This window comes from Saimiri boliviensis, chromosome 19, assembly GCF_048565385.1.
Source record: "Saimiri boliviensis isolate mSaiBol1 chromosome 19, mSaiBol1.pri, whole genome shotgun sequence".
NCBI classification, from domain to species: Eukaryota; Metazoa; Chordata; class Mammalia; order Primates; family Cebidae; genus Saimiri; species Saimiri boliviensis.
In genome coordinates, this window is record NC_133467.1 from 30093697 (window position 1) to 30120945 (window position 27249).

The 27249-nt window shown below is 39.5% G+C and overlaps 1 protein-coding gene and 1 pseudogene across 3 annotated transcripts in view; one reads left to right on the top strand and one right to left on the bottom strand.

Moving 5' to 3' along the window:
• Nucleotides 1-259: 259 nt before the first annotated feature.
• Nucleotides 260-27249, bottom strand: part of ATF6 (activating transcription factor 6) — a 163439-nt gene continuing 136449 nt past the window's right edge. For all 3 annotated transcript variants that reach the window (XM_010331242.3, XM_003943380.4, XM_074390220.1), the window contains one exon: nt 260-5770. In XM_010331242.3, the coding sequence (XP_010329544.1) occupies nt 5562-5770 (209 nt within the window). In that variant the 3' untranslated portion in view covers nt 260-5561. The remainder of the gene's footprint in view (nt 5771-27249) is intronic.
• LOC104650141 (transcription factor BTF3 pseudogene) lies at nt 12198-16227 on the top strand (annotated as a pseudogene).

The following is a 27249-nucleotide window of genomic DNA, read 5'->3' on the forward strand; positions in this document are numbered from 1 at the left end:
GACACAGAAAGATAAAATATGGGGTTTTTAGATTATTTTTTCCTTGATAAGATTGTGGTTTAAATATCTGGACACATAAAGGACATTTTTACTTAATTGGCTTGGGAGAAAAGCAGAAAAGAGTCCAACAGTTTCATCTTAACAGTAACACAACCCACAAGGCCTTTTCAGGCTTCCTTTCCCATGACTAACCCCTTAACACTGAAGATTCATTTGGGGGCTGCTTTTTCTCTCTTTCTATATACAGAATAAAACAAGGCAAGTTTAAAAATTCTTTATTTGAATTTTAGAGAAATAACAGGTATTGCATTATAAAGACTTGCTTGAAAGTATGAAATAATCTGTTATTTCTTTAGGTTTTGCAAACATCATCATTGTTAAGGGAGAGAATGGTGCCTCTCTCCTCCTCATCTTCAACATGTTCTTAAAGTGACATGCGTACAACCTGAGAAAAAAGATCCTGGTGAAATGGTATCTCTAACACACCCTCCTCAGTTCTAATGGTTCCATGGATGAAGCCTGATTGAACTTAGCCTAACCACACTTGCCAAAGTGGTAACAGGAAACCAGTGCCTCTAAGGCTGGTAGTGCATAGTGGTTTTCATCTAAAGCTCTGTTTTCCCATCATCTCCTCTGTCCTGGTGACTGGCCTGGAACTTAGGGCAAGTATGAGTGAAAGTGGATCAATATACAATTGCTGCGAAAGTCTACCTGCTAATCTCCAGTTGGGATTAACATAAAGGGGATAGGCCAAGCCTCCTGGTTTATTTAACTAATGGTCACCAACTTCATTGAGAGCAAACAGCACAACAGTTATTTGTGCTGTTTGGCAAATGATAAACTTATTTATTTACTCCTTAGTTACCAAGCCTAATAGAATTAAAGGTATTTTAATGTGCTAAATTCCTAATGCTTAAAGTTAGAACCAGTATGTTGAGAATGCCATCCACTACGTGACAGTGGCTGGCGATGACATGGATTCATACATAAGATGAAATTTCCTAATCAGACACCTTTGTCATTCTTCTTTTCATAAATTCTATTGCATTTGACTAGTAACACAGATATTAGAACAAATTGTTGAAAGTTCTAGTCTTACCCAAAATAAACTGTTTTAAGCTTAGTCATTAAAAAGATCAGAACACACTTCTTTTTTCAGGCAGGAGAAAACTGCATTTTTTTTTTTTTTTTTTTTTTTTTTGAGACGGAGTTTCGCTCTTGTTACCCAGGCTGGAGTGCAATGGCGCGATCTCGGCTCACCGCAACCTCCGCCTCCTGGGTTCAGGCAATTCTCCTGCCTCAGCCTCCTGAGTAGCTGGGATTACAGGCACACGCCACCATGCCCAGCTAATGTTTTGTATTTTTAGTAGAGACGGGGGTTTCACCAAGTTGACCAGGATGGTCTCGATCTCTTGACCTCGTGATCCACCCGCCTCAGCCTCCCAAAGTGCTGGGATTACAGGCTTGAGCCACCGCGCCCGGCCGAAAACTGCATTTCTTTTATGAGCATAGTTCCTTTTGGATTCTGGCAACATCTTTTTGGGTAGTCCAGCATCGTTTCCTAGAAAATTAAAAATCAATCCCAATCCCTGTGGGTTGAAGGAAATGGGAATATTCACTTCTAAATGTTATTAGGGGTGGGAATGAACATTTCTTATATTTCATTCTCTTTTAGGCTTTATTTTTGTTTTTAAAAGTTATGATTGGTATTCATATTAGCAGCAACAATCCTGATTTCTGTAAGTTGAAATGACTCAGGACTGATGAAAAAAAAACATTCTGGTAAGGACTATGGGGTCCACAGGTGGTAATAAGTGTCTATCAATTAGCAATCTTATTTAAGAGGTTAATTGGTATGAAATAGCCAATAGTATAAAAAGATCTCAGTCGGCTGAAGGAAGCTGAGTCAGCCCGTCAGTATGCAGTGGAAAGAGGGCTTTCGTGGCTGGAAAATTTCCCATGACTTCAGACTGAAAGGGGGCGTCGGATCAGGCTCTAGCTATTCAGGCTGTGAAAGCAGAAGTGGTTACTTCTGATGTGTTGTTGAAAGTGAAAGTCACTTTGAAACTTTTCAATGTGTTAGAAAGTCAAATATAATTACAAGCTTTTCCTGTAATACATTTCTGTCAAGTTTCACAACCTGAGCTTCCTAAAATGGCAAGAATGAAAGAATAGTAGGAAAGTGGCGAAGAGCTTGAGAGTTTTCCAGTTTTAATGGTGCGAAATACTGCCACGGCAGTCCTACCGGCATCTCACTGCGGTGACTACCGGGGAATACACACCGGGGAGGAAGGTTCAGGCCAAGAGGATTTAATTAGGATGGTGTCTCTTTAAAAATAATTTTAAAAAGCAAATTGAATACCAAGTTCCTTGTCTGTTTCTAAATTTGCTTGGAGCACTTAAGAATGACTCACATAATATGGCTTTCAAATACCTCCATCCCTACTTCTTACTAGCAAGAAATGGCAAAGATATGCCAGTTTTGTGCTGGAACTTGTAGTCATTAAAAAAAAAAATTAGATGATGCTCTCAGTTTTATAATTATGGGGGATTTTTTACTTGTGAAAACACAATCCCACCCAAAAATCAACGTGAAGTTTCTGTAATACAGGCATGGCAAACAACAGATTTGTTTCAAGGGATAAGTTCGAACATCTGACTCAGTAGTTAATATGAGGAAACATCCACTTACTTTCCGTTAAGCCTTAAAAATTTGGGACTTGCAACCAGGCAGAAAGACTGTTTCCATCAGCATCCACCATCACTTCCCAAGACTATATTACTGCCAGTCCAAAGAGCACAAAATCCTCTAATAACAGGAAGATTGACCTCCTCCATGAGTTTATCATCTATTTTTCTCACAAGCTTGCAAAATCCCATTTAAAATTTAATAAATAAATAAATACACATATTCCCCACAATTTCTGGCTGCAACCCCTGCAAAAGGCGATCCCCCCCTCAAAAAAATTTTAATCTGGCATGGTAACTTTCCATTTCCTAAAGGGCCTTGTGCATACAAACATGAAAATTAAAACTACAATTATGCCTAGGGATTCATTATAGCTTTGCCAGCAATTTAAAAAGTAGAATACTTCTTTGCACTTGTCAATTGCCTTTCACTCATTTCCTGAAACTCCACCCTTAGGAGAAACCTGTTCCCTCATCTCAAAGATTCATTCAAGAACAGGCAATGACAAACAGCGGAAGGGCCAGCGAGAGAGAAGAGAAGGCAAAGCTCCCAGGCTGCCCTGGGCGGCACCTCACAGGCACCCGCAGCTCTGTGGCCGGGCTGCCGGCCCTGCTGCAACCTTCCTGCTCTTCAGTGGAGACTTCCTCCCAACCGCTCCCCACCTTTTCACCTGGAAGACAGGGACTAACGTTGGTGAATACGTCATAACCGAAGTCTTCCAACTGAGGAGTTGGTAAAATGATCACAGAAAAAGCTGGGAATCGAGGGATGAAGGAAAAGTGAAGCGCTAAGAACAAGTCCGCGTGATGGGTCCTTCTGTGATTCTGTGCCACGGAGGAGGGAAACTCCATTTCTAATCACCCCACTCGAACCAGGTTTACACTGACCATGAAAACGTATGACAGTTCCAGCAGAAGATTAGCAGCTTAAGGAAGACTTTGCTGCTGCTGTTTACTAGCCGTGCTCACAGCCTCTTGTGTGGCTAATTCACATTACAGAATGGGAAGGAGCAGTGCCAGGAGAAAATATCCCACGATAAGACTGCCCAGTCACCTGAAGGACTTCTGGGCATTTGCCTTATATTCCTTGGTACCCACTAGAAGAATGTCCCCCAGGGAAAATGGTTCTTGTCTGAAAATCACCCAGGATAGCCAAATCTAAAGGGAGGGCTGCCCTAACTTAAAATGGTTTGTAATGTGGAAAAAGAGGAAGGTTAATTCGCATTTTTCAAACTCCAGATGCCCAAGTAATACAACAGTAAAGCCCCCTTTTTTCCCACTCACAAAAGTTGAACTGATTTCCTTGGAAAGCATCTAACTAGCTTGGACAAAGGGTCACCTATCCAGAGAGTTAGAAGTGCTGATGATTGTTTAAAATTATTTAGGGGCCAGGCCTAATTTCACTGGCAGAAAACTAACCAGCTGCATATAATCCTTGAGAGGTTGCTATAACGTCTCCTTCCCTTTCTTGCAAGGAAGAAGAGGAATTGATTGACACAGTGTGGAACGGGAAGAAATCTGACAAAGGCAAGTCAACTGGGGTAAGAAGCAGTGTTTGTAGAATGACATCAAGAAATTGAAAAGTTTTGTAGAATAGGGAGGAAGACTCACCTTAGAAACTGAAGGTAGAACATTAGAGAGGACATCACTGAGATCCACTTCTGTGAATTCATCAAATGAAACAAAACTGTCTACATGAAAAAAGAGGCAAAGTACAGTAAAAATGAACACAGCTTTTTTAAAAAACCATGGGAGGACAAATGATTTAATTCTTTCACTGTCTTTTCATTGGAAAAACTGAAAATTATTGCCATATTATGGGATGCACTCCCTCAGCAGGAATCCACATTCACTAATCTGCATTGTTTTAAGGAACAAGTACATCTCAGTTCTTCAGTGAAAAAGCTTTTGTCTTGTTTAAATCTAAAGTTACTTCCATGTTCCTCAGCTGAATTTGGTATAATTTCAATAGAAGAATGAATGAAAACGAAAGCTGTGTCCTGTGGTCCATGAGGACCACATTAGTAAAGAGAAAACTTAAGTATGTGTGCCAATACTTGATGGCCTAGAGTCCTCAAAGTAAATGATAGCTGTGGCTTTATCTCATACTGCAATCACATCCAACTTGCCATCTTTTAAACATGTATATGAATGGAACTATCTCCTCTCTCCAAACTGCACCACGGGTCCTTCCCTTCCCTTCTCTTCACCCAAATTTGCACCCACTCCCTCACCTGCTTTGTTCAGGTTCGAGCCACAAATCCTAAGTAAAGATAAACTTTACCAATTGGGAGTTTTCCCTTTTACCTAAGGGTCCAAATTGTTTTGATTCTTTTTGGATTGTTTTTGGCTGTTCTGGTTTTGAAATGTATTTTTTAAAAAATAAGCATAATATCCAGAATGAGTTTGCATTAAATGAATGAAAAATCGAATCAGTGGAAACTATTTGAACATGCATGTGTGGCATAGCTTTAAATAAAATTCACTTTACGAATCAATAAGTGAAATGGCAAAAAGGAGAGATGGACCTTATTTGAAAGAAGATGACTGGTTAAACACAAGACCAACACAGGGAAGAGAGGTTTAGAAAAGTACAGAAAAAAAATCTACACCAGGTAACACTGGAGGATGCAGGGCTACATTTGCCACTGAAGAAATATTGTTCTCTGGTGTCTGAATTTCAGTGCTTTCCAAATAGATGGGTAGATGATGATAAATAGAGCAGCTTCTTTTATTTCTTCTTCTTTCCTCCTTGAATTCTAGCAGAGGCAGTTCTCTGGCTGCCACCAAGAAGGCAGAAAGCAGCATTTCGTCCACCTGCTCTTCAGTCTGGCAGGATCCCACGCTCAGTTTTCCAGCATAGCTGCAGGGTGCTATTGTAATGACTCTGGGATGGTGCTGACAACGTGGGTTGCCTCTGTGGCTGCAGGAGGGGAGCCAAAGAAAGTGTTGGTTTGATTCCTCTGCTGATCTCGGAGGTAAGGAGGAACTGATGAGCTTTTGATGTGGAGGATCCTGGTGTCCATCACCTGACAGTCAATCTGCATCATCACTTCGTAGTCCTGCCCATTGATCACATTCTCTGCAGACAGGAATATACACAAAAATACATATTCAACAGAATGTGTATCTCTGCCGCAAGCTTCAGCCCCAGAAAGACAGAAATGTGCTTTAACAATGTGAAATGTCAATAAACTTTCAAGGATGCAGAGGGAGTCTCGGTCACTAAGCAGAGCTACAGGTGGGCTGGGTGCCAGGATGGCCTGTCCTCTCCCTATTCTAGCTCCCAAACAACCTCTATTGGCACAACAAGGGCTAAAGCAGCTGCCAGGGTTAATAATGCCACGCAGCAGCTGTCCAGACATTGTATGTCTTGTATGCTTTCCATGCAGTGTATTACTCTGATTGGAGCAACTGGAACAGAATGGGTTTTTAGTGGGGAGTACAGAGAAGAATCCTTAAATCCTCCTCCTTGCCTTCAACAATGGGAAGAAACAGCTGTCAAAAGGACCAGCGTTCCATGTGAATGGTAAAGAGACCTTGGCTAAGTGTGCTTAACTCCTATTCATCAGTAATATTTCTAACTTCATTAAGTCACTTCCAACTATGAATTTAAGGGTTTGCCATTAGGAGCATGAAGTGCTCAGTGAAAACTGAGAAGTTACAGACATCTGACAATTATGCTCTTTCCCAAAGATCACTTCCCTTCCACATTGAGGCAATCTTTATTTCCAGCGTTCCTGATTCCAGGTGCAAAGAGTCAAGTAATTAACTTGTAATCCCAACATGGAATTAAAGGGAGTGCTATAGAACTTGCAGGTAAACTAGAGAATATTTGCGGAAGGGAACAGGAAAACCATGTAGTCATACTTTTTACATATAGGGCAACTCATTATCATGAGTTTAAAATACACAGCCACAGACTACACTCCATTCCTACTTCTTAAGAGGATAAAAGCTCTTTATTTTAGGTAGAGGACCAAATTACTCCCTGATTTGTAATTCTGGATGGTCGTTTTCTAACTTGTAGTCAATGAAACGTGGACATAAAACTAATGAGAAAATTATAAATAGATAATATTTTTTCAAGCCCAGCTGAACAGTCACAGCAATACAGTAAGAAGATGTGTGGGCATGGAAGAATTCTGGGTAGTGAATGTAGCATCTGAATTTGCATTTGCATCTGTGACTCCAGACTGGGTTGCGGGGCTGGGGAAGAACTGCTGGTGACAGCCTAGCTCTGTACTGCCTTTCTACAAAGATGACACAGAGACAACCAATAATTTTTAAAATTAAATGTTTGGCTTTTCCAGGACAAATAACTGAATTAAAAGTAGAATTCTTTCTATTCTTTTTTTTAACTTTGACACTGGGCATGCCAAGCATTACGAATCTGGAGGAAGAAAATCCAAAGCCTGACACTTGGTCTTCAGATTCCATTGTTATCTATGGGAAAACTGAGCCATGGAGTTTGTCACATAGGGAGCAAAACAGGCTTTTGGAGCTCATCTAGTCCAGGGTGTCCTAAATTCGGGTCTAATTAATAGACTTCAGGGAGTCTGTAAGTTCCCTGAAATTGTATGCAAAGTTTTGTGTGTGTGCATGTTTTTGGAGAGAGGGGCCATCAAATTCTGAATGGGGGGTTTGTGACTTCCCTGCAAAGTTAAAAATTACTAGATAGATCTAATCTACCAATTCTAAGTGCCTTGAGCAGATGATATATTCTATTTTAAATCTAATAGAATAACATCATTCCTCCACTTCTACTGGTCACTCATCTGTTCCAATGGTTAAAATAGTCTTTATTGATGATAAATTTCCCATTATCAGTCTTGAAAATCTCTTCTATTATAGTTGAAGCTAATTTCCTTCTTTCCCAGCCTTAGCAGGGATGAAGAATAGCTGGTTGCTGCTGTGTATTAACTAACCCTACCTATTCTTTAAGACCACTGTTATGGAAGCTTAACTCCAATTTCACAAGTACTACTGCTTTGCAATGGCTATTACTTATCTTTACAGAAATAAATTTGAATGCCTGTAAGTTAACCAGTGTTTCTCATCAAAGTGTTTTCCAAAAAGTAGGAGATGAAAGAAGGAAGTCTTGTTAATGTGCTTGGAGTCATTTCATTTAGAACACGTGACTAAGTTCAGATTTCAAGGCACCACACCAGTCATTTCCTTTTGGAACCATAGTCTCGTCTCTCCCCATTTTAGAAAAACTGAAAGAGAGTGAGTAAGTGAGTGTGTGTGTGTATGCGCATGTGCTGTGGAAGACCAAATAATGGAAAACACATGTATCAGAGACATGCAATACACATCACTAATTTTTACTGGTTTCCTGGATTAACTGAGAATCCAGATGACAGTTTAAGATCAAGACTAGGTTCTCTAATATAGCCCAAATCACCTGCAAAAGTCATTAGAGCCCATGTGCCTGTGATGGTTTAAACTGATAACTGGGGTTTTTTAAAGCTTTAAATATCAAGAAGAGATGGAAAACCTGGGAATATATAAGCTCAGATGCTTTGAGGGAAAAGTAAAGCTGTGATCTGATTCCAAGACTCAGGAGTTCCTAGCCATGGTTGGAATGGCATTGCCATCTTAAGCCCAACCAGAAGGAGACTCAGGCTAGGTTTGGTCTAGGTGGCTTTAAAATGAGATCTGTTCCTCGGACTCTTCTTCTGAAGATAACAAATTCTGGACCAAGGAAACTATCTATCAGCATAGCTAGAAGATGATTCTACCAGATAGCATGTGAATGCCTGAAGGTGAATTCAGAAAGCTCCTTCTGAATGATAAGCTGGATACAGAGTTTGAGGTAACAAGCCATTAGGTGTCCCAACATAGCCACACCTCTAAAGGATAAAGGAGTCACAGCAACATCCTCTGGTCTACTCATGAGACATTATAAAAGGGTTCATTGGGTGGCTTAGTACTAACACCCTTGGACAGTTAAGTGAGACAATCTTATCATTACTGATGAGGCTGTAATTGTTTTAATTAAAGGAGGACAAACTGGAAACAGCTTGTGACAACTCATCTTTGTAGGCCCTTCCCCTGGGTGGGTGGCCGGGCATCTGTTTATACAGTAGGCACCCAGGAGCAGCAGAGCGTCCTGAGAATTCTTAATCATGGCAGATGAAGCTTCTGCTACTGTTAGTAAGTGACCACCCCTGGGAAGAACGGTGCCTTCAGTTGTTGCCTACAACTTGCCCGTCAGTGTGAATAAAAAATATCAGAGCAAGTTTTAACTGGGGAAACAGAGAAGATTCTGGCTTAGATGGGAAGGAAAGGAAGGTCTCATGAAGGAAAACACAGGAGAGATGTGAGACGCTGAGGATGGACCACACACTTTCATTAAGGACCAGGTCTTCACGCTAATATGCAGGGCTCTAGTAATGAAAAAGCTGTAAAATCATGCGTTTTATGACAAAATAGAACATGGTCAACATTAGATTAGGGAATTGTGAGAGCTAAGTTATGTGCAAAGACTCATGAACCATTTGTGCAAATGTATACTTAATGAAAAAAGACCATGACTTATTTAGGAAAAATAGAACTAAATAGAATAGTACCGGAGTAAACATGTTAAAGGTTCACTCTTCCATCAGCACACATTTGAGCACTGCACAAATGATACAAATCTCATGTTCTGGGCTTTCTGAGTAAACAAAATGAGACGAACCCTGAACTGAGTCAGGAAAAGGGTATAAAATATAATTACCTCAAATTCAAAAGTAATCAGGCAAATAAAAAGGAAAGAGCTAAATGGCTTCCAACATGAGCACTAAAATATGATTCTGAATGCTTGGAAGGGTTGGAGAAGCCAGAAGTGTCTGGACACTGGAAAAACTCTAGGCAATGTGGAATTTTGAACAGCCTGTTAATACGCAGTGACTGAATTAAGCACGGCCTGCCAAGAGACTGTTAGTTGGGAGATGACTAACACACAAGCCAGAAAGACCTTGACCATAAACAATTAAATAGCCAAAAATTTTACATGAAGTTTAATACTAAAAAGTGATAAGACTTCACCAGTACTTTGCAAAGAAGCCTATATAATGAGATTTCTATTCAGAATCAAACACTAATCCTAAAAAGAGGTAGCTTTCTCTGTAAACTAGGCTGGTTACAGGTAGTGCTGCTTGCTGTATCTGTGCCTGAATCCCCTGGTATGTCGGGTACACATGTATGGGGGCATGGAAGGTAAATAAATATCCACTCATGCATGGACCGCGAGAGATACCTTCACGCAAAACAAACAGAAAAACAAGGGAGGTAGGAATACAATGAACAAGGAAGTGGTAGAATGTCATGTTTTTACGTGGTTTCCAAGGACTTCCGTAAGTTAACTCTATATGCCATTCTTACCTAATATTCAATCTGAGTCCTGGTTTTGATCATCCCACACAACATGCATTGCACCTCTGCTAGTATTTTTTCCCTCTGTTTGGCAAACAGACAAACAACGCCCCTCCTTTCTTGCTCTTTTCTGCCCAGTCTGATTCTCTACTTAGTCCAATTCTATTAATTCTTTGAGGCCTACTTCTTCTTAGAAACCTTCCGTGGGAACTCCAATATTGATCTTTTCCATTATAATATTTATAAATGTTCTATTTAATTGAATTAATGTTAAGATACTTTTAGAAATGAAGTTTGGCTCTCTTAAGAAGTGCCTGGCAAAAACTGAGGTGGGGTAAAATTGAAGCAGTTCAGTGAAGGTGGTAAAACTAGAGCCCCTCATTCATAAACAGGAAGAATGCCTATCTGAAGTGACCTCTAAAGACCCAAGGAGGCAAAGGGGAAAGAGCTGCACACACGTCTGAGTTTCCAGGAGGACATTTTAGTGGAGAGGACTGGCAAGCAGTCAAACTGCTGATAGGGTAAGTGCTTCCAAACTGAAGAATCTTTCTGGAGGCTTAAGGTAGAACACATGCATGGGGCAAAGAGCTCCTAGCCACCACCACATATGCCCTTTGCTGAAATAAATTAAAAACAGATCCTCTGACAGGAGACATTTAGGATGGGAAGTGTCCAAAGGCAGGGAGGGAAAAAAAAGAGATAGCACACGTTCAGCTGTGACGGAATGGAATTTGTTCACTGTGGTAAGGGCACTGTGGACACTGGGCAATGAACATTCAGATAAGACGGAGAGCTTGTCTAGTTAGATGATCTATAATGATGACACAAATGTATGGGCCTAGCTAGAACAGTGTATATAAAAACCACCAAACTTCCAGGGTACTCTAAGTGGTCATGATGATTGAAGGGTATTACTAGAATTTAGTGAGCAGGGGCCAAGGCTGCTGGCCATTCTGTGACACACAGGGACAGTCCCATATGACAACTGTCTTGTATCTCATATAATTCATATAGGTTAAAAAGAAACTAGTCTAGAAGTTCATTGTTTTATATTTAAATATAAAGTACTTTTACATGGGCTTAATATACCCTAAATAAGAATGAAACTACTAAATAAAAATTTACTGAAGAAACACTTAGATGTTTCTGTGTGCTAAACACTGCTCATCTAATTCTTGTAAAAAGCTCCTAAATCAGGAAAAATTATTATTATTCGTATTTTGTAGATGAGGAAATGAAACATGGAGACATCATGTGACAAGCCACTCAGCTGGCAAATGGCAGGAGAGATTCAAACCTAAGCAGTATGGCTTCAGAATCCATTCTCACCACCATTCCACTTTGCTGGGAGTATTGTTGTTATCTGAACTCAATCAAGAATTGTCCATCATTTCAGAAAATCACATCACCTATGGCCAAACATGATCCTGATATCTCAATCACCATAAGGACACACTTGGATCAGTCCATATTTGTGACATTCACAGTGACAGTGCAGATCAGTGCAAGCATCTGACTTGTTCACTGTCTCCTAATGCAACAGAAGCATTATGATATGTAATATATATAGTATATAATGTCTGAACACTAAATATGCATCAATTCAACAAATATTTAGTGAATTCCTACCACATGACAGGCACTGGGGGATACAGGAGTGAACCAAACAGAAAAAGAAAAATCCCTGTCCTTGTAGAGCTTAATTTTTATAAAAGAAGAGAGTGAGAGGGTAGATACAGAAAATAAATAAGTGTAGAAAATGATGAATATATGCTATGGGGGGAAAAAAGCATGGAAGGTGATTAGGGAGGGAGTGTGGGCTGAGGTGGGATGGGAGAGTAGCTTGCAGTTTTAAATGCAGGGCCCACGGGAGGCCTCTATGAGAAGGTGACCTCTAAAGACCCAAGGTGGCAAAGGGGGAAGAGTTGCACACACATGTCTGAGTTTCTAGGAGGACATTTTAGTGGAGAGGACTGACAAGCAATAAGAAATGGGTGAGGACTGATACTCTACAGGAGAAAACAGGGCTAGAACCTGCAGGGTTGGGAGTTATCTGTAGATAAGACATAGATGAAACCCTGGGGCCACAGGGTATCACTCTTGGGGAGAGAATGTTGGGAACACCTGTGTTATGAAGGAGGGGCATAATGGGAAAAGAGAAGGTTTATGGCTCCGTTAGATCGCTGGAAGAGCACTTTTAACTGAGAAACCACACTCGGTTTGTAACCTTCACTAATTCATTCAGCAATTCTATGAGCACTTATTATAGACCAGTAATGGCCAGGTACTGTTACAGACTCCTACAAAGATTTAGATTCTGTATCCGTATTAGACAGAGGGAGGAGTGCCTGAAGGAAAATGGACATCACAAAATGGATCCACAAAACCACAGTCAACATTTAGTGAGTGGCATTAGAAACTGGGAGGAATTACAGAAGATGAGGTTTTTTTCCCTTGTGCAGCTTACTCAAGTGCTGTGCAAGCAGAAATTACATTTAAAATATGGGTAAATCATCAAACAAATGCATTTCCTAAGGTCTTCTCTTCTGACCCAAACTCAAGTAGCACCCCCAAAGCATGTCTGTTCTTTTGCTTCACAGCATCTGCTACAAAGTGTAATTAAACTTTGGCTTATTTGCTTATTTTAAAAAGTGTGTCACCCCCACTAGACTATCCACTCCATAAAATCACAACAGAACATCTGTTTTGGTTACCACTACATACCCAAAGCTAGCACAGTGCCTGGCACCCAGCAGATGATGAAAATATAGAACACAACCTTCAGTACTGAGAAGGCTGTCCTCTCATACTTGCTGGTCAAGTCATCAAGAAATTCTTTGCTTTCTGAAAATTCCACCATTCTTGGCTCCAACTTGAGAAAGTGCCATCCCAGAATAGTTCAAGAAATGGTGGTTTTCTAAAATATAAGTTTGTATTTGAGGATATTAGAAATCCTTTTCTGGATTTCTAATATCCTCAAATACAAATTTAGACTACATTTTGTTAAGACCTTGTCCCTAAAACACAGTCAAAGTCACTTCTCTTCAACCTCAAGCTTATCTTTTGAATTTATAACCATCAACAATGACTCTCTGAAAGTTGTTCCAATGACATTTCTCCTGTGGGAAATTTAGCAGCCTATGCAACAGAGATCTAAGCTCTATATGGTCAAGTTCCTGTATTATTTTCAATCAAGTTTAGCTCCCGTAGGGCTTTTGGTAGTCTTCTAGACTATTTCAGGAAATCTGGCTAATTCCATTGAAGTTCAAAGACTAATGGTATTACATTTGCTTTTCACTGGACCGGCTACTCTTTTCCAAAAATGCTGCCCAACAATTGAGGAAGGTTTCTCATTAGATCACAGAAGAGAGTACCATTTCATCGATCTCAAACACTTCCTGAAACAGCATTAAAAGGAGTATGAATAACAAAATTATTACTCATTTTCTTCAAACTGACAGCCAATTATGTAGTTACGATTAGTGCCTCAAAAACAGAAAACAAATGAACTTCAGGTTGGTGTACAAAGTGGCCCATGAGAAGACTGGGCTGGTGTAAAAAGTCATTCTGAAGGCTAAACGAACTAGCCCTGGAACCTGATTCACTGTCCTAAACACAGCTTGGAGGTTTAGCCTGGGGTCGTGAGCCAACATGAGGAATGACCAATTACTTTCTGGCTTCTAACAATTAAATCACTGGCACCAGTTAGAAAACTGTTTTATGTCACAATCTGAAATTCAAGACCCATAAAAACTAAACCAATATTCAGAAGCACGTCCCTATAACATCTAGTAACCATGAAATAACTACCCTGAGGACAGATTAAGGACCAAACCTCTGCAATTACTACTGTTGGGCCAGAGAGTACTCTTTCTTCTGAAAAACTACGGCTCTTTAACTGCATTTAAAATCAAGGCATGGGAATTACATGTTCTCCTCAGAGTATGAAAATGGAATTCTCTGTAATACCTCTGCCCATTGTGTTGGGCAGGCTCAGCTTCTACAAGGAATCACTGAATTAGAATTCTAGAGCATGAAGGAACTTTAAAGAATAAGAGGACTGATACTACCAAATTACTCTCTGCCTATGAAAAAGCCTAGCATACGTTTTACTGACAAAATGAATCTTAAAATATTTTGGATGGTTGTCACACAATACTATGGATATTCAAGGGAAAAATGTATTCAAAGGCTAGAATAACTGCCCTAAGTTAAAATGACTGAGATCTGGCATGGCGTTATAATTTTGGACCAAAACCCAGTAAACTGAATTTTCTTATATGCAGTCAGAAAGCAGTTCGTGTAACACTGAAGGCAACTGTCCTTCAATTTGTGTCTTCACAGGAGGGAATGTCTCTCCCTGCTATGATTTGGGTATTTGTCCCCTCCGAATCTCATGTTGGAATTTGGTCTCTAATGTTGGAGGTAGGGCTTAATGGAAGGTATTTGGATCACGGGGCAGATCTCTCATGAAGAGATTAATGCCCTCCCTCAGGGGTGAGTGAATTCTTGATTTATTAGTTCCCATGGGGGCTGATTGTTAAAAAGAGTTTTGAATCTTCCCTCTTTCTCTTCTTGCTTCTCTCATCATGTGATTTCTGCACACACAGGCTCACCTTCTGCCATGAGTAGAGGCAGCCTGAGGCTCTCACCAGAAGCAGATGCTGGCACGATGCTTCTTGTACAGCCTGCAGAACCGTGAGCTAGGTAAACCTCTGTTCTTTATATATAACCCAGCCTCAGGTATTCCTTTAAAGCAACACAAAACAGACTACAACACTCCCCAACCATACCTGTACAGGTAATAAAGCCTGTTGGAAGACATAGAAACAGGTTGGGCACCCCCACTGCCAAACTCCTGAGGCCTCTCAGACACATCCACTTCTGAGCCTCAATTCAACTCACACACACTCCTAGCAGTAATCACACTAGAATATCAGTTCCCTAGGGGCAGGCATTTTTATCTGTTTATTCACTGCTAAATCTCCAATCCTTGGCACACAGAAGGCATTCAATAAATATGTTTTGGAATAACTGAATAAATGAGGCCTTGGTTGCATAGAAATGGCCCCACAGGAGGCTGACTTAAAGACTGTGTGAGTAGAAGTGTTCTCCTCTGCTAAACGCAAGAAACTGAGCTAAAAAAGAACTGGCATTAAGTCAGCTGCCTCGGGAGAGACAGGTTGTCCTATAGATTCAGTTTTTAACTAGATAATTCCTTTCCCCTCCAAAAAAGGGCGAGAGTGGGGGTTAAGTACAGGGTGGAGACAAGCTCGCAAGTCAATGTCTGAAACATTATTTGCCATTCTGAATCTCATTTTCTCCACGGTCAGCAGTTCTTAGTCCGCATTGAGCTTGGCTGCTTTTTAATCATATAATATTCAGCAAAGCCTAGATGTCTGGGAACATTCATGTGTTTAATTCCCTCAGTTCCTTACAACTGATCGTTTTGTAGGCTTATATAAGTGAAACCAAGGAAACATCTTCATAAAGGTGTCTGGATTTATAAATAATTTTACTGCCCCATTTAAGCTTTGCAACATGCAGCCCTACTTGCAGGCAACTTTCATTAACAATAGGTAAGGCCCCCTTTAGCTGCCATCTTGCTTCCCTGAGTATGTGCACCTAATCTCAGCTGGTCCACCGTGACTCCCTGAGCATCAACCCTAGACCCCTGCGCGGCCCCTTATCCACTCTGACAAGAAGAAAGAAACAATCGTGAACCAGGAAAAACTCACCAAACTGCCGGCACAAGCGTGCACTGGTGGGAAAGGAACTGCTCGCAGAAAGAAGGTGGTGGTTCATAGAACAGCCACAGCAGATGATAAAAAACTTCGGTTCTCCTTAAAGAAGTTAGGGGTAAACAATATCTCTGGTATTGAAGAGGTGAATATGTTTACAAACCAAGGAACAGTGATCCACTCTAACAACCCTAAAGTGCAGGCATCTCTGGCAGCGAACGCTTTCACCATTACAGGTCATGCTGAGACAAAGCAGCTGATCTTAACCCAGCTCGGGGCAGACAGTCTGACTAGTTTAAGGAGCCTGGCTGAGGCTCTGCCCAAACAGTCTGTGGATGGAAAAGCAGCACTTGCTACTAGAGAGGAAGAAGATGATGATGAAGTTCCAGATCTTGTGGAGAATTTTGATGAGGCTTCCAAGATTGAGGCAAACTGAATTGAGTCAACTTCTGAAGATAAAACTTGAAGAAGTTACTGGGTGCTGCTATTTTATATTATGACTGCTTTCTAGGAAATTTTTGTTTATGGATCTGATAAAATCTAGATCGCTAATATTTTTAAGCCCAAGCCCATTGGACACTACAGCTCTTTTCAGTTTTTGCGTATACACAACTCATTCTTTGCAGCTAATTAAGCTGAAGAAGCCTGGGAATCAAGTTTCAAACCAAGGTTAATAAAGTTCTTTGCCTAGTACAAACAAAACAAAACAAAAACAATAGGTAAGGCCAAATAAATGCAGAAAATTTGAGATTGCAAATTCAGTCTCATCCTTAGATGTAATTTAATCAAGTGTTGAGTCATTTAAAATTTTACAAACATAATTTTTAAGTTTATCTTTTGAAAATAAAGGTTGGGACAACAGTAGGATTCTTTGAAATCTTGCCTAAGAGACTAATGCAGATACTACTCTCAGTAGTACAATCATGGGAAGGCAAGTAACTGATGACTGCCTTCTTTAAGCAATTCCTATAAATGACTAAAGCTCACTTTGGTATTTTCAATATTCACTTTACTCTTATAAATATAGTGATCAGAAAACATTAATTCTGGAAAAGATGGGAGAAAGGATGTTCTCTTTTGCTTCTATTAGAAACCAATCTAAAAAAGTTGTCTAACAAAGTACTACAAAAAGGATCTCCGTATTATTCAAATAAGAAGTACTGGAGGATTCATGATTGAACAGCTAGTAGGGGTTCACTACCAAGTATAATTAAAGCACTGCTCTACCGTGAACTGATAATCCAAACCAAAAACATCAGGAATGTACCCTTTCCTCAGAGTCTCAAAAGAAATGGCTTAAGTCACGTTGGGAGGCCAAGGCCGGTGGATCACTTGAGGTTAGGTGTTCAAGACCAGCCTGATCAACATGGTAAAACCCCATCTCTACTAAAAATACAAAATTAGCCATACGTGGAGGCACATGACTATAATCTCAGCTACTTGGGAGGCTGAGGCAGGAAAATCGCTTGAACCCAGGAGGCAGATGTTGCAGAGAGCCGAGATCACAGCATTGCACTCCAGCCTGGCTAAGAAGTGTGAAACTCCATCTCAAAAAAAAAAAAAATAGAAGAAAAGAAATGGCTTAACAACTATGGAATATTTTTTATTTCCATAATATGAAATAATTTGGAATATACTATCCTGCACATTAAACAACGGTTTCATTCTGTGAATTCCAATATACTACTTTAGCATATAAACAGCAACATTTATGACTGATAACAAATGCTTCTTTTTTAAAGAAATTATCAAGATTTTTGAATTATTATAAAATGGGATATAGACACATCTCTTGCTATGATTATTCAGAGCCATAAAAAGGAATTCTTTTTAACAGGTGACAAAGACTCTCCTTAAACTAACTCTAATCAGACTTCCCTGAGCCCCTGCTCAAATGGGCTTGACCTTGGGTTTCCCTCTCTGTCCTTATAGGATCCAGTTTGAGCAAGAATCCAGGTAAAGTTTAACAAAAATCCTCTACCCTTGGTATCTGATTATCCTTGATATCTAATCACCCTGGCCTGCCTTCAGCAAGAATTCTGTTGAGTTGGTCTAGCAAGAATCTCCCTTACCTTTGATATTTCCACTTAGATATTTTCCACTTAATGACTCCCGACTTGCGTCTTGGCTATAAATCCCCACTGTCCTTGCTGGAGTCAGGCTCCAGCCTAATCTCTCTCCCACACTGCAAGACTCCACTGCAGTAATCCTTGTACTTGTTCCCACAGCCTTCCTTGAATAAAGTCTTCTTTATTGTCGTCAACAAATGTCATGAAAATTTTTTCTTTAACACAAGGAGATCATTGCTCTTAGTCCTTTCTATTTCTTTCAAAAAATGGAAGCAGTCGCTCTTACAAATATACTGACTGAATTCTGGTACTATAGCTCTGTAGGTAAGAAGCCAAATGGTATGTTAGAAATTTGGAAAGTGAATTAACCATAAGATGCTCTGATCAATAAATGTCATAACTTAACTTGCTTAGGAAAGAGTAAGAACAGAAAGCAAAGGGTAACAGCCAGGGATGGAGTTCAGGGGTGAGAAGTTTCTTGCTCTCATTTGTTTTATAAACTAAATTCACAAAATCAGAGATTTTTTTGTTGGTTTTTTTTTAGAAGAACTGCCATTTATAAAAAATACAAATACTGAATGAAAAATGTGCAAAATTGAGTAAATATCACATTCCAGTGTTCCATTTCGCTGTGAAGATAACAAACACTGCTGAAAACCAAAAACTAGGCCTGCTCCATCCCCCAAGGACCTTGCGGAATGTATGCAACACAGGGTCTGAGAAGAGCTTAGAGACCAAATTCCCAGAGATTCCTGGTTGTAACTATGGAACTTAAACCATAAAGAGATTTTTTAGCAAGGATGTCATTTTGACTTTTTGAACTCCAGAGAGTTTCTCATACTCTCTTATGGAACAATTCCTAATAGGTGGCACTGATACAGCAAAAACAGTCTTTCTGGAGGATCCACAGCTGTATCGCAGGAGTGTTAACACCAGGGTTAAAATCAATGAGGATTCTTCCCCAGCCTCCTCCTTATATTCACTCCTGTTTTTTAAGGACTCTGCAGGGACCAGGTGTGGTGGCTCACACCTGTAATCCCAGCACTTTGGGAAACCAAAGTAGGTAGATTGCTTCAGCTCAGGAGTTCAAGACCAGCCTGGGTAACATGGAGTAATCCTGTCTCTATGAAAAATACAAAATTAGCTGGGCATGATGGTACGTGTCTGTAGTCCTAGCTACTCAGGAGGCTAAGGAGGGAGGATCACCTGAACCTGGGAGGTTCAGGCTGCAGAGAGCTGAGATCTCACCACTGCTCTCCAGCCTGGGTGATAGACTGAGACCCTGTCTAAAAAAAAAAAAAAAAAAGACTCTGTAGGTCTGAAGTCAGGTACTCAGTAGCATCTTATGTAAGTACTTAAGCGGGAGACACAGAAATGCACTCATAAAAGCAGGTGGCCAAGGGCTGAAGTTCCAGGGTGGTATCAGAGTAGGGACTGTTTCAGATGAGGCATCCAACCAAATTCCCAACTATTTGTGATTATTCATAAAGCCAGCATGTAAAACGCTTATATAACACAGTTTCTATCTTTAAGCAGTTTAAATCAAGTTGGTATGTAAAATACATATGGAAGAAAAACACTAGTAACAGTTCACAAGACCAGACAGACATGAAAAATCATAGGAAAATTTAACAGTATGCCTGTATCTAACACAAATTAACAAACAGTAAACTTGTTATTAGGATCCTATTTGTAGTTATGTTGTAAAAGATAATTATACTATCTTCCAGTGAAAAGTCATTCAAGAACAAACACAGTAAGGATGGGATGATGTGGAAACTGCAAGACTTATCTGTGAAGTCCAAACATACTGGATTGGCACAGTGACAGCAGTAATGGTTATAGTAAATTAAGGAAACTTCTATCCAAACAAAGAAATTAATAGAACTGGCTTTAACCCAAGTGCAGATATATAAAAGTGCTCAAGAATAAGGAGAAAGAAGAGATTAATTCCTGCTGGAGCAAATGGGAATGGAGTAAGAAGAAGGTGACTGAGGGCACTGGTGTTTTGTTTTGTTTTCAAATAGAAGTTTTGGTTTAAATTATTGATAGGATCTCAACTTCTGTAATTAACTTGCCATTCTTTCGCAGACTTGTTCTATCTTGCCATCATTTGCAGGTTGATTTTGTCATAAGCCATGTGCAGCATATAATAGAAATGAGAATTATAAACCTTACTCAAGTTGCGCATTTAGGCCAGGCGTGGTGGCTCATGCTAGTTATCCCAGCACTTTGGGAGGCCGAGACGGGCGGATCACCTGAGGTCACGAGTTTGATACCAGCCTGACCAACATGGTGAAATCCCGTCTCTTAAAAAAAAAAAAAAAAAACGTTGTGCATTTAAGAGCTAGTATGTGTAAAGGAACTTAGGTCAGTGCCTCCTGTTCTTAAGGATATGGACACCACCTCAAAATAACTGTATTTTACTCTCTACAGAGGGAATTTCTAATGAAGAAATGAACCAGGCTGAGATACAATGCCAAACACTGCATTTAACTTTCTTGGCCAAAACTTGTACAGAGCTGAATAACCAATGGCCTGACTTATTGGCGCACTTCTTTTAGGTCTGATTACCACATGCAGATTTAATTCAGAGTGGCAAATAGTGCTAGGCCATGTTGTACAAATATTTCCTTTCCTGACCCAGACACCATTATTGCTGGTTTAGTTATCTGGCCTTAAGTGGTCTTGCCTTCTGGTTTCTTTACCCATTGGATAACTCTGAGGAGGCAGTGGTGAGAGCTTCCTTGCAGCAGAGGCTGCATGAGATCAGAGACACATGAGACCCTTGACATGCTTGCTGATCCTGCAATGTAACACAGTGAGATGGGAAGCCTACATTTTGTACAAATGTAGGGGAAAGAATCAAACAGATGCTACTGATGATAAAAGGGGAATTACAGAAATACCCATGTGTAGATCATCTCAGAACAAACTGCATACCTTGTATGCATAGAACTGAACAAATTAAAAAGAAAACCAGGCATTTCATTCATCCATGAGATGGAGTCAAGATTAGTTAGAGCTGTGACGAGCTTTGAAATGACATAGTCTCTTCATTGTGGACATTAGGAATCTGAGGCCCAGAAACACCTGGGTTTATTTTAAGTTCTGTAACTTATTCTCATTATTTCTGCTGCTTGGAGACAGTCCAAAGGAAGGACTGCTCTTCATCCTCTATGATACTGATGAAACAATTATCAATTATGTGAAACTGCAAATTACATAAAAGTACCATATTTAGCTGAGTTTTATTTCAGAGTATTACAACTTTTTCTGATTCTGGCGTAGCTGGGCTCCAAACTGCATGTGGATCAGAAGACCACTCTCAGTTTTAACTCTGATATTGCTATACCACATCATTTTGGGGAAACTCACTTAGCTTCTTTGACTTTCTATTTTCTGATCTGTTTTCATTCATCAAATATTTACTGAGTGCCTGCTATGTGCCTCACATGTTATAAATGCTGGAGTGAAAAGTGAACAACAAAGCACATGAAAGCCCTACCCTCACAGCAGTCACATTCTAGTGAGTAGACGGTACACAAGAGAAGTAAGGAAATACACAGTATGTTTTAAATTGATAAAAACTAAGGATGAAACTAAAGCCTGGAAGGTAGATACGAAATGTTAAGAGCTAGACTAGACTTTTGGAAAGAGCAGTCTGGGAAGGTCTGACCAGCAAAATGACATTTTAAGGTTGCTAGTCATGCAGGTGTCTGGGGAGAGGGCATTACAGGTAAAGGGAACAGCAGGTACAGAGGCCCTTAGGAAGGAGCATGCCCTAAGTATCTGAGGAATAGTAAGGGGATCAGTGTGACTGGGGCAGAGAGGATCAAGGGAAGAGTAGGAGGCGATGAGGCTGGAAAGGAAACCAGTGGACCAGTCTCCTTACAGGTTGTATTAGTCCACTGTGAAGAAATACCTGAGACCGGGTAATTTACAAAGTAAAGAAGTTTAATTGACTCACAGTTCCAGACTGCTAGGAAGGCCTCAGGAAACTTACAATCGTGGCAGAAGGCATAGGAAAAGCAGGCACTCTCCTCACAAGGGGGCAGGACCAAGCGAGTACAAGCAGAGGAAATGCCAGACACTTATAAAACCATCAGATCTTGTGAGACTCACTATCATGAGAAATGCACAGGGGAAACGGCCCCCATGATCCAGTCACTCCACGTGGTCCCAACCTCAACATGTGGGAATTATAATTCAAGATGAGGTATTGGGGCTGGGCGCGGTGGCTCATGCCTGTAATTCTAGCACTTTGGGAGGCAGAGGTGGAGGTGGGTGGATCACTTGAGGTCAGGAGTTCGTGACCAGCCTGGCTAACATGGTGAAACCCGGTTTCTACTAGAAATACAAAAATCAGCCGGACGTGGTGGTATGCACCTGTAATCCCAGCTACTCAGGAGGCTGAGGCAGGAGAATTGCTTGCCTATCTCAAAAGTCCATGATTATATACAAGTCTATCTCCCTGTCTGTCTCTCTTTCTCCCTGCTCCCTGGATATTTTCAAATGTGTACAGAAGATTAGGGCATTCTTACTAACAACACAGAATAAACATTTTCCACCTAGTCTGTAAGTACTTGTTAATCTAAAGAGCTTTGTGATAATTTTGTACCAATTACTGAAACGCATTTGCATCTGTCTTTACAACTGAGTGCACTACCTACTAGATTTCTCTATAAAATGAGATTATCTCAATCTGTAATGAAAGGCCACTTGAATCAAGGGTAGGGAGAGAAGTAATTTTGTTTTGGGGAGCAAACTTCTTGGGAATGGTTACCACAATGGGTGATGCCCCAAAAACAAAGCAGAGAATGTGAAAGTTGGTCATGACTCTTCCCTATCTCTAAGAAAACATGGGTTACCTTAGGAACATGGATTTAATGTTCTCAGTGGTAGAATGATCTTACTCCATGGAAAACAAGGCATTTATAACATGCTAAGTGCCATGAAAACATATCTGTTCTTTCCATAAGCATGTGTAAAATACAGGGGAAAAAATCACTGGGCTTAAAAACAAGAGGAAAAACAATTAGAAGGGAGTTTAGAAGAAGCAGAAACACCCAAATGGTAACTACTATGGAAGAAACTTACAGCTGAACCCACACTCCTGAGAGTTATGGGACTTTACATAGAGGGAGTTGGCCATACACTTTCTTTAAAAGGGCACTGGGAAAGAGCGTGGTACAGCCAACAGAAGCTCTGCCAACACCACTAGGAAACATCTAGGATTGGAAGGAATCTCAGGCACAAAGCACACAGCTGCTATGTCAATTTGAAGCACACTCACTCCTTCCTGTAGCAAAGCCCCCACTGCATCGTGGTTTCTAGACCTAAAACCTAAGCAATTCCTGCTCCTTCTTTGGTGCTTCCTATAGTTTTCAAACTTTTCTTTAAAACGTTTTGGGTTCTGAAATGGCTCTGCTAGAAGAGGATAGAGGAAGGTGGAAACAATTTACTGGCATTACAAATCTGAGAGAAGATTTGGTTTGGGGGGAATGTTTGCATAGCTTTGCTCATGCCCAAGGCGGTCATAACCAGATCATTATCAATTCATACCTGAATGAATGTGAAAGTTCCTAACTGTGGCCCCTGCTCATCCGTGTCTAATTCAGCCTCTGTTTACATACAAGTTATCTTGTACATTGTCATGAGATTAATCTTTTCAACCATCATTTTTAATTGCGTCTCTTGCTTTTTGATGGTCCCTGCTATATTGTGAAGAGTGGTGGTGAGATGCTTCTTTATGATAGTGATGCTGGAGCAGAGAAATAAATGAAGTGAAGTGAACCATGTAATGATCTGGGTAAAAGGTTTTCAGGAAGATGGAAAAGCCCTGAGGCATGCAAAAGCAGTCAACATGGGGAAGAAGGAGAAAATCTGTGCTGGAGTGGAAGGTTAAGGGAGATGGCAATAGGAAATGAAATGGGAAAGACAGAGATCAATTGAGCTATGGGAGGCCAAAATTAGGAATGTGGACTTTTATTATGAGTGTAACTCATGATGAGTTAAAGAGTAATTCAATAAACCTTGCTGAACAAATGAATTAAAGTCCACTGAGGATCACTTACTTTCTTAAATTAGGGTTGAAGTCTAAAGCATGATTTAAGAAAAAAAAATATTCTTTTCCATGTTGTACATGTTTAAGTTAAAATCAGCTTATACACTGGCCAAAGTTTTCCAATATTAAAATTCAATAGCTATCTTTCCAAGTCAAGAGGAAAACATAAAGTTACACATAAAATTTTCTATTCTAGTTGTGTCTTACAACTTTAATGCTGTCTCTTGATAAAATGGATCAAGTAGCAAATGAATATGTGGAATAAAGATGCTTTAAAAATAATATATATACACATACACATATTTTAGGATGGAGAGACTCTCATATATTTTCAGATGATAAAATTATCACTTGTTTACAAGATGGAATTGTGTATATCAGTGTTCTGTGTAAAAACACCATGACTTTTGGATTCTCCATGATTGAACAATAGATTCACTGAGTGTGATAGGCAACCTCTAGGATGACCCTCAGTAAGCCCACATCCTGGTGTTCATACCCTTGGTATTTCCCTTCTATAGAGAGTGAGCTGAATGTAATAGTTTGCTTCTAATGAGTAGAGTATGGTTAAAAAGTGATGATATATCAACTCTGAGATTCGGTTACAAAGATATTATAGTTTCCATCTTGGACACTCTCTTGTTTGCTACTGTGACAGAAGCCAGAGGCCATGTCATACACTGTCTCATAGAGAGACACATGTGGCAAGGAACTGAGGGAGAACTCCGGCCAACAGCCAGTGAGGAACTGCAAGTCTCAGTCCAAAAGCTCACAAGAAACTAAATCCTCCTAACAACCACATGAGTGAGCTTGCACATAGATCCTCCCCAAAAATGAGACTGCAGCACCAGCAGACAGCCTGACTGAAACCTCATGAGAGACCTAGAGCAGAACCACCTTACTAAACTATACTTGGATTCCTAAACCAAAGAAACTGTGGAATAAAAAATGCTGCTTTAAGCCATTAAGTTTTGGGGTAACTTGTTACACGGCACTATATAATTATTCATTGAGCTACTAAAACATTTTAATGAAGTAAATCAGTTAAATTCTTAACAGTGGCTAATCAAAAAAACATTTAAAATGGTCTGCTACATACGTTTAATCATCTTAATAGCATGTTTACCTTTATATATATATTTTTTAGCTTTGACTAATATTAGAATTCATTTAAAAGGGCCAATTTGGAAGGGACAGTCAAAAAATCGAAAGGTTACAGAAATCAAAAGATTTGGTCAGAAACCAAGAAATTCCAGTTTTAAAGAGACAGAAGTGAATGATTAGGTTCCAACACGCCTGAAAAAATCTAAGGATTGTAATGGATGGAAAATGAGGCTGTAAAATAATATTGTTTTAAAAGGTACAATAGTGGAATACAAACACCCCAAATAAAATGTGAAAACTGGTCAAAAAAAAAACCCTGCACTGTCATTCCAATTAACCACTTACTAGCACTTTTTTATTTTGTGCAACTTACTTAACTTCTTCAAGCCTCTGTTTCTTCATCTATATAAGAGGAATAACAACCTTATATTTTAGGGTTGCAAAGCACAATGCTTGGCACACGGTAAACAACCAAAAAAAAGTTGGTTCCTATAGCAATTATTATTTTCTATTATAGTCTTAAATTAGAGTTTAGTTCCGCTTTCAAAAAATATTCATTTCAGGTTACTCCACAACTGGAGACATTTAGAAAATGTAGCAGAATGTTCAGAAAACCAAAATTTAACAAGAGTTAAGAATAAGACTTGCTCAAGGAAGTGAAAAGATAAACCCACAGAATGAGTAAAAATATTTGCAAGTCATATACCTAGAAGACATAATTTTTATAACTCAATAAAAAGATAAATTATCCAATAAAAAATGGGCAAATGTTCTGAATAGGCAATTCTCCAAAGAAGATATACAAATGGCCAGCAACACACGAAAAGGTGCTCAGCATTATTGGAGTGGGGAAAGGGGTAAGTGAGGAGTGACGGCTAATGGGGATGCGTTTCTTTTGAGGTGATATATTCTAAAATTGTACTAAAAACCACTGAGTTAAAGATTTTAAATGGGTGAAATATACGGTATGTGAATCATAACTCAATAAAGTTGTTCTAGAAGAAAGATGTATAGTACCCCAAAACCTAAAATGCAATAAAATATATATTTAAAAAAAAAAGAAGAAGTATAAGAAAGTGTAAGACTTGTAAGGTTTAAATCTACGTTATTTAGTGTGAAAAAGACAGTAGAAGGCAATTTGGTACTGGTATTTAATACATAAAAACATGCATTCATAAGGGATGTTAGCTAGTTTTTCTCTATTTCCTCAAAGACTTAAGCCACAATATCAGCTTATGTTAACTATAAGAATTTGTTAACAGTAGTGTTTATCAGTAAAGGACTACAGTTTAGACATAAGTTGTTCAATAAGTTTTCTCCTTAAAAACAGAACAAACATTAGAATTTCTTGGAACCAGCCAGGCACAGTGGCTGATACCTGTAATCCCAACACTTTGGGAGGCTGACACAGGTGGATCACTTGAGGTCAGGAGTTTGAGACCAGCCTGGCCAACATGGTAAAACGCCCATCTCTACTAATACAAAAATCAGCCAGGCATGGTGGTATGCACCTATGATCCCAGCTACTCAGGAGAGACTGAACCTGGGAGGCGGAGGTTGCAATGAGCCAAGACCGTACCCCTGCACTCTAGCCTGGGTGACAGAGTGAAACTGTGTCTCAAAAAAACAAAACAAAACAACAACAAAAAAAACAATTTCTAGGAACCTATTATTGGAGCCTACATTACAGAAACATGTTTTAGATGGAACAGTTTTTTTTTTAAATAAATTCCTTCAAGTAATTCCAGAAATAAATTCTCTTGTGTTAGGTCTTATAGTCTGCCTTAAAGATGGTTCTATTAAATAAATATTGTATAAATTTTATTTTTCTGACCCGGTTTACATATAGTCATTCTTGAAGGTATGGAGATAAAATTCTTATCTCCAAATGGCTACTTCAACCTTTATCTCGGCATAAAGTTATTTCTTCGGTTTACTTTAAATGTACAATTGGCTACCATTTTCCATCATTGAATCAAAACAGTAAAATAACTGACCAGTGGATACAGAATGTCTCAAAAATTCTCCACCTTATAATAAATGTGAAGAATCCTGCATTTCATATTGAAATAAAACTATTTTTGAAAGAAACATAAGATTCTAATTGATTATGACAAATGCAATTTAATCCTCAAATGTTAAAGTATGCTGTAGCTTAAAATCTAAAAAATAGATCATTGAAACTAGAAAACTAAAACAGCTCACATAAAAATAGAAG